The sequence below is a fragment of the Tasmannia lanceolata genome, unplaced genomic scaffold (genome assembly GCF_043159265.1).
Source record: "Tasmannia lanceolata isolate RefF3 unplaced genomic scaffold, GAP_Taslan_0.1 ptg000016l, whole genome shotgun sequence".
NCBI classification, from domain to species: domain Eukaryota; kingdom Viridiplantae; phylum Streptophyta; class Magnoliopsida; order Canellales; family Winteraceae; genus Tasmannia; species Tasmannia lanceolata.
Window position 1 is genome coordinate 4,719,486 of NW_027518693.1, and position 12,413 is coordinate 4,731,898.

Below are 12,413 nucleotides of genomic sequence, written 5' to 3' on the forward strand. Positions count from 1 at the left end.
TTGGATGCCCTTTGCTCTTCAAACAATTTCCTCGTTTTACCCTTTACAGGAAAAAAATATGACTTCAGACCCTTCACAAGCCCTCATCTTCTCCATCGCGATCGTTGCGATATCTTGGATCGCATGGATGATCAAGAAATCCATAAAGGGGAACACATCGCCTTTGCCTCCGGGTCCACGTGGGTTACCATTGATCGGTAACCTTCCGTTTCTCGAACCCGAGCTCCATCGATATTATGCCAAATTATCTGCCATCTATGGCCCCATCTTCAAGCTCCGACTCGGCAATAAGCTGTGTGTTGTATTAAGCTCCCCGTCCATGGCGAAGGAGGTCCTCAAAGACCATGACACCACCTTCGCCAACCATGACATGCAAGCTGCGGCACTTCTTACTGCCACTTATGGTGGGTCCGACATTGTGTTGAGTCCCTATGGTCCAGAATGGCGCATGCTCCGCAGGGTTTGCATCCAAGAGCTTCTCAATACTGCTAGCCTTGACGCCGGTCGAGTCCACAGACGACTACGGGTTCATCAGACCTTGAGCGAAGTGTATGCCAAAATTGAAACCCCGGTTGATGTTGGTGAGAAGATAACTCAAACAATCTTCAACACCATGACGAGCACCCTATGGGGTGGCACACTCAAGGGGAATGAAGAGACTAGTGTGGCGTCGGAGTTTCGGCATATCATGTTGGAAATCGGGGAGCTCATTACACAACCCAACATTTCTGATCTATTTCCTCTTCTAGCCAGATTTGATATACAGGGCGTCCAACGTAAAGCAAAGAACCTCATGTCATGGTTCGATAGGATATTCGAATCTATCCTAGATCAACGGATGAAAATGAATGCAGAGGTAGGAGAGGCGAATCACGACATTAGCATGAAGCAAAACAAGGATTTCCTCGATATCCTTTTGAACCTCAAGAATAAAGAGGACCCCAAAACACCATTGACAATGACACACATCAAGGCCTTGTTGCTGGTAATTTTCTATACTTAATCTATGAATATTTAGGGCTCGTTTGTTTCGGATTTTAGAGTCAGTGTTGAGTCCAAAACCGATTCAAGGCAAAATCGTGCATTTAATTTGATAGTTTTAGAACCGATTTTGGACTCAAATAGATTCTACATCCCAAGCAAATAACTGACTGTTGTGATGTAGAATTTATCAGAGTACAAAATGATTCTACACCTCGGAACAAACATCCGATTTTTCTAAGAATCGGTTTTATACTAAAATTCGATTCTCAAAACGCAAAATAATAGTGGTTTTGCGTCTTAGGCATTCATATAATTTATGACCGTACATTAAGGCTCATGTGTTTATTTGATTTGTGGGTGCAGGACATGGTAGCTGGGGGGGTCGACACAACATCAACCACATTAGAGTGGGCCATGGCTGAAATGATGCACAAACCCGAGATAATGAAGAAAGCTCAAGAGGAATTAGAATCAGTAGTGGGGAAGGATAAAATTCTAGAAGATTCCCAATGTGCTGAATTGCATTATTTAGAAGCAGTGGTGAAAGAAGCACTGCGTTTGCACCCTCCCAATGTTTTCTTGATCCCTCACAGTGCAATTGAATCATGCGTGGTGGGTGGATACACCATCCCAAAAAACACTGCCATCTTTGTGAACTTATGGGAGATACAGAGAGACCCTTCCCTGTGGGACAATCCCTCAGAGTTCATTCCTGAGAGGTTCTTGAGTAGTGCCACTGCAGGTAATAAATGGGATTATAGGGGCAATGATTTTCGTTATTTTCCATTTGGGTCAGGGAGGAGGATCTGTCCAGGGATCTCTTTGGCTGAGAGGTCTCTAAAATACGTATTGGGTTCTCTCTTGCATTCGTTCGACTGGAAATTACCGACCGGAACCAAGATCGATCTTGCGGACAAGTTTGGCCAGGTGATAAAGATAGCAAACCCCGTCGTTGCTATACCCACGCCACGATTATCGAACCCGAAACTCTACGATCTGCTCTTAAAAGAAGAACCATGATGATATTAATCCAGTAATGGGTGATTGTTGTCTTGGGGATATATGCCTTTTGTACTCTTGTATTGTAGTATATCTGAATAAATAAATTTATTTCTTTAATTATCAATAAAAGTCCTACAATCATTTAGCTTCTCCCTTCAAATAAATTTTATGCGCCTTCTAATCGTGTTATCATTTAATTATTTTACTTGACACATGCATTTAATCGTTTAACTAGTAATTATCTATATAAAATTTATGTCTCCACTCAATCATCTGTTGTACAATCATGAGAGAGAGAGAGAGATAGAGAGAGAGGAATATCTGTTTCCCAATTATTATTTTAGTTTCTCTTTCATTTCATTGATAAATCTAAATAACCAGAATGAGTTTTTATTTGGTGCCCGACCATCAAGTCTCGTGTGGGCCCCACTAAAAATATCGCACCTAAAGGCCCAATTTCTTGTAGTGTTACTATTTGAGAGGCTGCTGTTGGATCAAACATCAAGGGTGGTATTCTGTCGTACCACCCACACAGGACTTGTTGCTCGGGCACCATATAATTTCTCATAACCTTATATGTGGAAGAGTTAAAGAGATATCAAACAATAATTTCATTTCGTCACGTCGTTTGATAGAGATGTCTTTTAAGGCAAGCACTGTTTTAGTTATAAAAAATGATCATGTATGGTATGGACCCATCGCCATGTCTATGGTGATTGAGTCCGTGAATATTGTTGTCCATCACAAATCTGGCCTATTTCTCTTGTCATCACTCCCATAGGAAGATTCAAGACCTTTGATCTCTCATGGCGAAAGACAAATCTTTTAAGATATCTTTAAGCCGTTGGTTTTTGCATTCCTTAATCTTGCAATAAAATCCTTGTTCTATTCAAAGAATTGAAATATCTTCTCAGACGAGTTGTTAAGGAAAAGATGACATGAACCCACGCCAACGTGGATGAGAATTGAGTCCATGAATAATATTACCTATCACAAGTTGATGCAGTCCTCGGAGCGTGGAAATAAGAAATAAAAAACATGGTAGCTCCAACATCAGTTGCCCATATATATTCATCTAACTCCACTCCCTATTTAGAATGACAGTTTTTACACCATAACCATGGATACTTTGTTTTACATCCACTACTGAACATACAAAATTCTAACAGCAATGCACAAATGATTTCCAGGTTAAAATAAACCTAATACAAAGGAAAAAGAAAAAAGAAAGTAAACTAAAAATAAAACATCTCTCTCTCTCTCTCTCTCTCTCTCTCTCTCTCTCTCTCTCAAAATATTTCGAAAATTCGCTATCTCTAAAAATATATATTTCCAAACTTTCAAAAAAATTTAGTTCCTGTAAATACCCAAAAATACCCCTCACTTAAATTTTCGTCCCCCTCTTGAAAAGAGGGGCGTTTTTGTCTTTTCATGATTAGGTCAGATTAGGGCTTCCTAATAAAGCCTATAAATTCATCTTTTTGTGGCTAAACAAACCCTAAACGTTTTATTAAGCCCCAGAGATAGAAATCAGAGAAAGAGAAGGAGAAGACCGAGGAGATAGCGATTTTTGAGTCGAACCCGCGAGTCCAGGTAAGATCTATGATCTATGAAAGATTTGGATAGTTAGAAATCCTAAAACAAGGGTTTGAAAAGAGAAAAGAAATAAGATCTTTGATTAATATGAATTAGAAATAAGAATATTTGGGTTGATCTTGAGTTTTCTTGGATCCGATGTTGATTTACGATTCCAAAGAACTCAAAATCAATATATATGAATATGAATTCAGAAACTAGAAATTTGGAGATTCGACGAAGAATCTTTGGTGATTTCTTTCTTAAATTATACTTATGTAATTGGGAGCGTAAAATCAGATTTAATGGATTCCTCTCGTCGATACGAATCTATCGGATCCGACCTCGCGCGTTTTGAACCCCAAACAAAGGAGTTATGGCCGTTTTAGTGAAAAAACGGTGGAAAATCGCGTTCAGAAGAAATATGGATCCGCGCGTGGGGCGGACGTCCGGACAAATGGCGGACGTCCGTGAGTACCAAGTTTGGCGACAGACGGATCCTCGGACGTCCGTAATTCTCGGACGACCGGAGCGACTTATTTTTCCAAAACTTCGAAAATTCATAACTTATTCAAATGGGCCCTTATTTGTCACTTATGTTCTGTTTAGATCAGGATATTGAATCATAGTCCGAATTAAGAAATGAATCGAACATCTTTGAGGTACGTAATAACGTACTACTTTGGGTATTATAAACCATTCTCATTTGATTCAGTATTGACTTTGGAAACCTGTACTGATACTTTGAACTTCTGAATTAGCTTTGAGTCCATCATGCTATTTGTTTCACCTACTGTTACTTTTCTGAAGGTTTAAATAACTGTTCTGAAATACTGTTATGAACATCTGTTCTGAACTCTGAACCTGTGAACTATTTGTTTGAACTTTGAATTTTCTGAACCATTTGAATATGAACCTTGAACATTTGGAACACTTCTATGGAGGCTTGGATAATTTCTGGACCCTGCAATATGGGGGTAAAACAGTTGGCAACTCTGGACCAATCGTGGGGGTAGTACACTGAAACTTCTGGCCCGTTAGTGGGATAAAATGCTGGCCCTGTCGACTTGTATCTGAACTTCAGGAACTGATTTCGAACACCGTGGACTGTCGGTGTATAAGCAATAACATGTTTTCTGAACCATGCCGATGACTCTGAAGTGTATTTGAATTCTGAACCTTCTGTACATGAACTCTGAAATCTCCGACTTTGATCCGATCTAAGATTCAGAATTTAGAACCATATTTGACATGCACTTATCACTGTTTATGCCTAATGAATCAGTTAAGACCTTTGAACTCAGTTTTGACTTTGAGTTTCTGACCCTATTGAATCCTGACATGCTAGACTGTGCTTAGAGTAGTGCTTTATTATGTACCGAGCTTTTCAGCCGACTGTGGTTATTTAATATTTTTCAGGTCTTGACCCTCGTGAAGATAACGAGGAACATGACGCTTAGCTTTGGATTTGGACTCAGAGATTTAGTTTATTTATTTCAGTTTATTAGAAAGTGAGTACGTGAATAAAATGTAAAGACAATATTATTTATTTGTTTGACTCTTTGGAGAAGAGATGAGATTTGATTTGACTCTGATGGGTCCGCATTAATCATTACTTTGATATTTTAGTTATGAAATGCCAGGTTATTTTCTGTTATTGCTTTGTAGCCTTGTACATTTGTGAGATTCGTCTTGCAGGTGTATGGCGCTGTCATGTCCTACGCCCAGGGTGGGGTTTGGGGCGTGACAGTTCCCCAACAAGCTGAACTTAGTGCGTGTGTAAAACTTAACAAGAGAGAAGAAGAAGTGTGTAAAACGTAGTGCGTGCATACTTGTGAAGGCACAAAACCATAGGCACACCAAAGAAATTGCAAAACTTGAAAGCTCTCTTTCAAGAACATGAATATGCACTCTTTGATAAAAAATAACATGAATACAATTTGGGAAAAGTGGAAGTTCTCCATTTTTCTTTTTTTTCCATTCACGTGTAAATGTTTAAATACGTAAGTACTTTGAATAAAGAAAGACTCATAAGATATCTACTACTTTGTATGATAGATAGATACAACCTCTAGCTAAACTACCCATTTCAATAAATCTCTTTCCAATCGATTTAGTCAAACTACAAAAACTAAAAGACTTCCTAAATTAGAAAGACTCTAGAGAGTGTAGGTGGTGATGACGTTTGAAGATGACGTTCACAGGTATTTGAAGAGAAAGCATTTACTTCATCTTCTTTCTCCCTGTTTTCTTAAATTGCTAAATATTAAAGCAGGAAAAAAGCCCAACACAATCAAGGATATCAAAAAAAGGAAAAAATATCTTACATGATTATCATTATATAACAAACAAATCATGCATATTCATTGAGTGCTCTACTTTTGGATCGAGAGCTTGCAAAAGGATGGTCAAAACTCTATAGAAGCATTATTCCATCACATTCAAAGGGTAAAAAACACAATTAGTGGAATAGTTACTACTTAATAATGCTTGCGTAATCGGGTTTTTTAAAACCTGAATTTCTCACTTAAAATTCAAGAAACGCTGTCAGGAGTGGACAGCATACATCAGCTTGATCATTTACCCTCTCTTACACTGTTTTCAAACTAAAAACCTAGATTCTAAAATCCGCATATCCAAACGGCCCCTAAGTCATTAGAGAGAGAGAGAGAGAGGCATTCACATTTTCTTCTCCTAGATGGAAATTGATACATTTTCTCTTTCTAGAAGGTACCCATCTTTGATTTTGGCAGTTAGACTTCTCTATAGTTTAAGAGTTTCCTAGGCTGTGAGCGTCAAGGCAAGGCAGCTTCGACTCTCCATTATTAGCTGTCCATATATTAAATTTAAATTAAATAGAACGTTCTTAGAAGTTAGAAGGGAAATTGAATCTGCACCACCTTGTATTGATAACGACGCTCTTCTCTTATACAAGATAACACACGCTCTGCCAAGAGCTCAAATGTATTTGTTATTTTGTTTGCCTCATCATAAGTGCACCTTAGTCTTTAAAACCGAGTTTACCTCAGCTTCAAAAAGTCATTGTCCATGAAAAGTCTTATTTACTTAGTGAAAGCAGAAATTTTGTTGTTCAACGTACAAATTAATTATTCAAAGAAATGATAAACAAATGTTGCCTTGGAATAACATGGAGGACCTTGACTCGCACACCACCAGAATCGAGGGTAGGATGACCAATTGATATCACCGTTCATCTTTGGCATGTTGAAGATAGTCTGAAATGGACTGATCCTAACCGTTGGATGGAGAGCTTGCAAATGGATGGTCAAAAACTATAATTTATAGAAGAAAAATAACGTCATGTTCTAGAAACAGCATTCCATCATACTCAAAGCCTCAAATGTGCTTTTTTGCCCCCGAGGTGATCCAAAGTGCACCTTAGTCTTGAAACTGAGTTAATTTTCACGACATTACAAAGACTGGAGGAAGGAGTCTTCCAATTTGTGCGTGAAAAGTTCTTTGTACGTGGGAAAAGAAGTTTTATTTTTCAAAGACATGAAACACAAATGTTTCCTTGTAATAACATGGAGGACCTCGACTCGCACACCTCTATTCACATGTCATAATTTTTCCATTTTTACCTCCCCATAGAGATCAATATAAATAGGGGCTAAGCTCTTTTGTACAATCACCTTCAATTGGATGCCCTTTGCTCTTCAAACAATTTCCTCGTTTTACCCTTTACAGGAAAAAAATATGACTTCAGACCCTTCACAAGCCCTCATCTTCTCCATCGCGATCGTTGCGATATCTTGGATCGCATGGATGATCAAGAAATCCATAAAGGGGAACACATCGCCTTTGCCTCCGGGTCCACGTGGGTTACCATTGATCGGTAACCTTCCGTTTCTCGAACCCGAGCTCCATCGATATTATGCCAAATTATCTGCCATCTATGGCCCCATCTTCAAGCTCCGACTCGGCAATAAGCTGTGTGTTGTATTAAGCTCCCCGTCCATGGCGAAGGAGGTCCTCAAAGACCATGACACCACCTTCGCCAACCATGACATGCAAGCTGCGGCACTTCTTACTGCCACTTATGGTGGGTCCGACATTGTGTTGAGTCCCTATGGTCCAGAATGGCGCATGCTCCGCAGGGTTTGCATCCAAGAGCTTCTCAATACTGCTAGCCTTGACGCCGGTCGAGTCCACAGACGACTACGGGTTCATCAGACCTTGAGCGAAGTGTATGCCAAAATTGAAACCCCGGTTGATGTTGGTGAGAAGATAACTCAAACAATCTTCAACACCATGACGAGCACCCTATGGGGTGGCACACTCAAGGGGAATGAAGAGACTAGTGTGGCGTCGGAGTTTCGGCATATCATGTTGGAAATCGGGGAGCTCATTACACAACCCAACATTTCTGATCTATTTCCTCTTCTAGCCAGATTTGATATACAGGGCGTCCAACGTAAAGCAAAGAACCTCATGTCATGGTTCGATAGGATATTCGAATCTATCCTAGATCAACGGATGAAAATGAATGCAGAGGTAGGAGAGGCGAATCACGACATTAGCATGAAGCAAAACAAGGATTTCCTCGATATCCTTTTGAACCTCAAGAATAAAGAGGACCCCAAAACACCATTGACAATGACACACATCAAGGCCTTGTTGCTGGTAATTTTCTATACTTAATCTATGAATATTTAGGGCTCGTTTGTTTCGGATTTTAGAATCAGTGTTGAGTCCAAAACCGATTCAAGGCAAAATCGTGCATTTAATTTGATAGTTTTAGAACCGATTTTGGACTCAAATAGATTCTACATCCCAAGCAAATAACTGACTGTTGTGATGTAGAATTTATCAGAGTACAAAATGATTCTACACCTCGGAACAAACATCCGATTTTTCTAAGAATCGGTTTTATACTAAAATTCGATTCTCAAAACGCAAAATAATAGTGGTTTTGCGTCTTAGGCATTCATATAATTTATGACCGTACATTAAGGCTCATGTGTTTATTTGATTTGTGGGTGCAGGACATGGTAGCTGGGGGGGTCGACACAACATCAACCACATTAGAGTGGGCCATGGCTGAAATGATGCACAAACCCGAGATAATGAAGAAAGCTCAAGAGGAATTAGAATCAGTAGTGGGGAAGGATAAAATTCTTGAAGATTCCCATTGTGCTGAATTGCATTATTTAGAAGCAGTGGTGAAAGAAGCACTACGTTTGCACCCTCCCAATGTTTTCTTGATCCCTCACAGTGCAATTGAATCATGCGTGGTGGGTGGATACACCATCCCAAAAAACACTGCCATCTTTGTGAACTTATGGGAGATACAGAGAGACCCTTCCCTGTGGGACAATCCCTCAGAGTTCATTCCTGAGAGGTTCTTGAGTAGTGCCACTGCAGGTAATAAATGGGATTATAGGGGCAATGATTTTCGTTATTTTCCATTTGGGTCAGGGAGGAGGATCTGTCCAGGGATCTCTTTGGCTGAGAGGTCTCTAAAATATGTATTGGGTTCTCTCTTGCATTCGTTCGACTGGAAATTACCGACCGGAACCAAGATCGATCTTGCGGACAAGTTTGGCCAGGTGATAAAGATAGCAAACCCCGTCGTTGCTATACCCACGCCACGATTATCGAACCCGAAACTCTACGATCTGCTCTTAAAAGAAGAACCATGATGATATTAATCCAGTAATGGGTGATTGTTGTCTTGGGGATATATGCCTTTTGTACTCTTGTATTGTAGTATATCTGAATAAATAAATTTATTTCTTTAATTATCAATAAAAGTCCTACAATCATTTAGCTTCTCCCTTCAAATAAATTTTATGCGCCTTCTAATCGTGTTATCATTTAATTATTTTACTTGACACATGCATTTAATCATTTAACTAGTAATTATCTATATAAAATTTATGTCTCCACTCAATCATCTGTTGTACAATCATGAGAGAGAGAGAGAGAGAGGAATATCTGTTTCCCAATTATTATTTTAGTTTCTCTTTCATTTCATTGATAAATCTAAATAACCAGAATGAGTTTTTATTTGGTGCCCGACCATCAAGTCTCGTGTGGGCCCCACTAAAAATATCGCACCTAAAGGCCCAATTTCTTGTAGTGTTACTATTTGAGAGGCTGCTGTTGGATCAAACATCAAGGGTGGTATTCTGTCGTACCACCCACACAGGACTTGTTGCTCGGGCACCATATAATTTCTCATAACCTTATATGTGGAAGAGTTAAAGAGATATCAAACAATAATTTCATTTCGTCACGTCGTTTGATAGAGATGTCTTTTAAGGCAAGCACTGTTTTAGTTATAAAAAATGATCATGTATGGTATGGACCCATCGCCATGTCTATGGTGATTGAGTCCGTGAATATTGTTGTCCATCACAAATCTGGCCTATTTCTCTTGTCATCACTCCCATAGGAAGATTCAAGACCTTTGATCTCTCATGGCGAAAGACAAATCTTTTAAGATATCTTTAAGCCGTTGGTTTTTGCATTCCTTAATCTTGCAATAAAATCCTTGTTCTATTCAAAGAATTGAAATATCTTCTCAGACGAGTTGTTAAGGAAAAGATGACATGAACCCACGCCAACGTGGATGAGAATTGAGTCCATGAATAATATTACCTATCACAAGTTGATGCAGTCCTCGGAGCGTGGAAATAAGAAATAAAAAACATGGTAGTTCCAACATCAGTTGCCCATATATATTCATCTAACTCCACTCCCTATTTAGAATGACAGTTTTTACACCATAACCATGGATACTTTGTTTTACATCCACTACTGAACATACAAAATTCTAACAGCAATGCACAAATGATTTCCAGGTTAAAATAAACCTAATACAAAGGAAAGAGAAAAAAGAAAGTAAACTAAAAATAAAACATCTCCCTCTCTCTCTCTCTCAAAATATTTGGAAAATTCGCTATCTCTAAAAATATATATTTCCAAACTTTCAAAAAAAATTAGTTCCTGTAAATACCCAAAAATACCCCTCACTTAAATTTTCGTCCCCCTCTTGAAAAGAGGGGCATTTTTGTCTTTTCATGTTTAGGTCAGATTAGGGCTTCCTAATAAAGCCTATAAATTCATCTTTTTGTGGCTAAACAAACCCTAAACGTTTTATTAAGCCCCAGAGATAGAAATCAGAGAAAGAGAAGGAGAAGACCGAGGAGATCGCGATTTTTGAGTCGAACCCGCGAGTCCAGGTAAGATCTATGATCTATGAAAGATTTGAATAGTTAGAAATCCTAAAACAAGGGTTTGAAAAGAGAAAAGAAATAAGATCTTTGATTAATATGAATTAGAAATAAGAATATTTGGGTTGATCTTGAGTTTTCTTGGATCCGATGTTGATTTACGATTCCAAAGAACTCAAAATCAATATATATGAATATGAATTCAGAAACTAGAACTTTGGAGATTCGACGAAGAATCTTTGGTGATTTCTTTCTTAAATTATACTTATGGAATTCGGAGCGTAAAATCAGATTTAATGGATTCCTCTCGTCGATACGAATCTATCGGATCCGACCTCGCGCGTTTTGAACCCCAAACAAAGGAGTTATGGCCGTTTTAGTGAAAAAACGGTGGAAAATCGCATTCAGAAGAAATATGGATCCGCGCGTGGGGCGGACGTCCGGACAAATGGCGGACGTCCGTGAGTACCAAGTTTGGCGACAGACGGATCCTCGGACGTCCGTAATTCTCGGACGACCGGAGCGACTTATTTTTCCAAAACTTCGAAAATTCATAACTTATTCAAATGGGCCCTTATTTGTCACTTATGTTCTGTTTAGATCAGGATATTGAATCATAGTCCGAATTAAGAAATGAATCGAACATCTTTGAGGTACGTAATAACGTACTACTTTGGGTATTATAAACCATTCTCATTTGAATCAGTATTGACTTTGGAAACCTGTACTGATACTTTGAACTTCTGAATTAGCTTTGAGTCCATCATGCTATTTGTTTCACCTACTGTTACTTTTCTGAAGGTTTTAAATAACTGTTCTGAAATACTGTTATGAACATCTGTTCTGAACTCTGAACCTGTGAACTATTTGTTTGAACTTTGAATTTTCTGAACCATTTGAATATGAACCTTGAACATTTGGAACACTTCTATGGAGGCTTGGATAATTTCTGGACCCTGCAATATGGGGGTAAAACATTTGGCAACTCTGGACCAATCGTGGGGGTAGTACACTGAAACTTCTGGCCCGTTAGTGGGATAAAATGCTGGCCCTGTCGACTTGTATCTGAACTTCAGGAACTGATTCCGAACACCGTGGACTGTCGGTGTATAAGCAATAACATGTTTTCTGAACCATGCCGATGACTCTGAAGTGTATTTGAATTCTGAACCTTCTGTACATGAACTCTGAAATCTCCGACTTTGATCCGATCTAAGATTCAGAATTTAGAACCATATTTGACATGCACTTATCACTGTTTATGCCTAACGAATCAGTTAAGACCTTTGAACTCAGTTTTGACTTTGAGTTTCTGACCCTATTGAATCCTGACATGCTAGACTGTGCTTAGAGTAGTGCTTTATTATGTACCGAGCTTTTCAGCTGACTGTGGTTATTTAATATTTTTCAGGTCTTGGCCCTCGTGAAGATAACGAGGAACATGACGCTTAGCTTTGGATTTGGACTCAGAGATTTAGTTTAGTTATTTCAGTTTATTAGAAAGTGAGTACGTGAATAAAATGTAAAGACATTATTATTTATTTGTTTGACTCTTTGGAGAAGAGATGAGATTTGATTTGACTCTGATGGGTCCGCATTAATCATTACTTTGATATTTTAGTTATGAAATGCCAGGTTATTTTCTGTTATTGC

The 12,413-nt window shown here is 38.8% G+C and overlaps 1 protein-coding gene and 1 pseudogene across 1 annotated transcript; both read left to right on the forward strand.

Annotated features, from left to right (window-relative positions):
• On the forward strand, positions 1-2,004 carry LOC143848901 (cytochrome P450 monooxygenase 76AD131 pseudogene; annotated as a pseudogene).
• A 5,216-nt stretch (positions 2,005-7,220) lies between these two features.
• Positions 7,221-9,360, forward strand: LOC143848683 (cytochrome P450 monooxygenase 76AD131-like). Its single transcript, XM_077357676.1, has 2 exons — positions 7,221-8,205; positions 8,568-9,360. The coding sequence occupies exons 1-2, from the start codon at positions 7,225-7,227 to the stop codon at positions 9,222-9,224; spliced, it is 1,638 nt and encodes a 545-aa protein (XP_077213791.1). The 5' UTR covers positions 7,221-7,224; the 3' UTR covers positions 9,225-9,360.
• The last annotated feature ends 3,053 nt before the right edge of the window (positions 9,361-12,413 follow it).

Excerpts from the sequence above, each read along its gene's own strand:
- LOC143848683 (XM_077357676.1), top strand. The coding sequence starts at position 7,225 with ATGCCCTTTGCTCTTCAAACAATTTCCTCGTTTTACCCTTTACAGGAA. Across the intron at positions 8,206-8,567 it reads ACATCAAGGCCTTGTTGCTG|GACATGGTAGCTGGGGGGGT; the intron begins GTAATTTTCTAT and ends TTGTGGGTGCAG.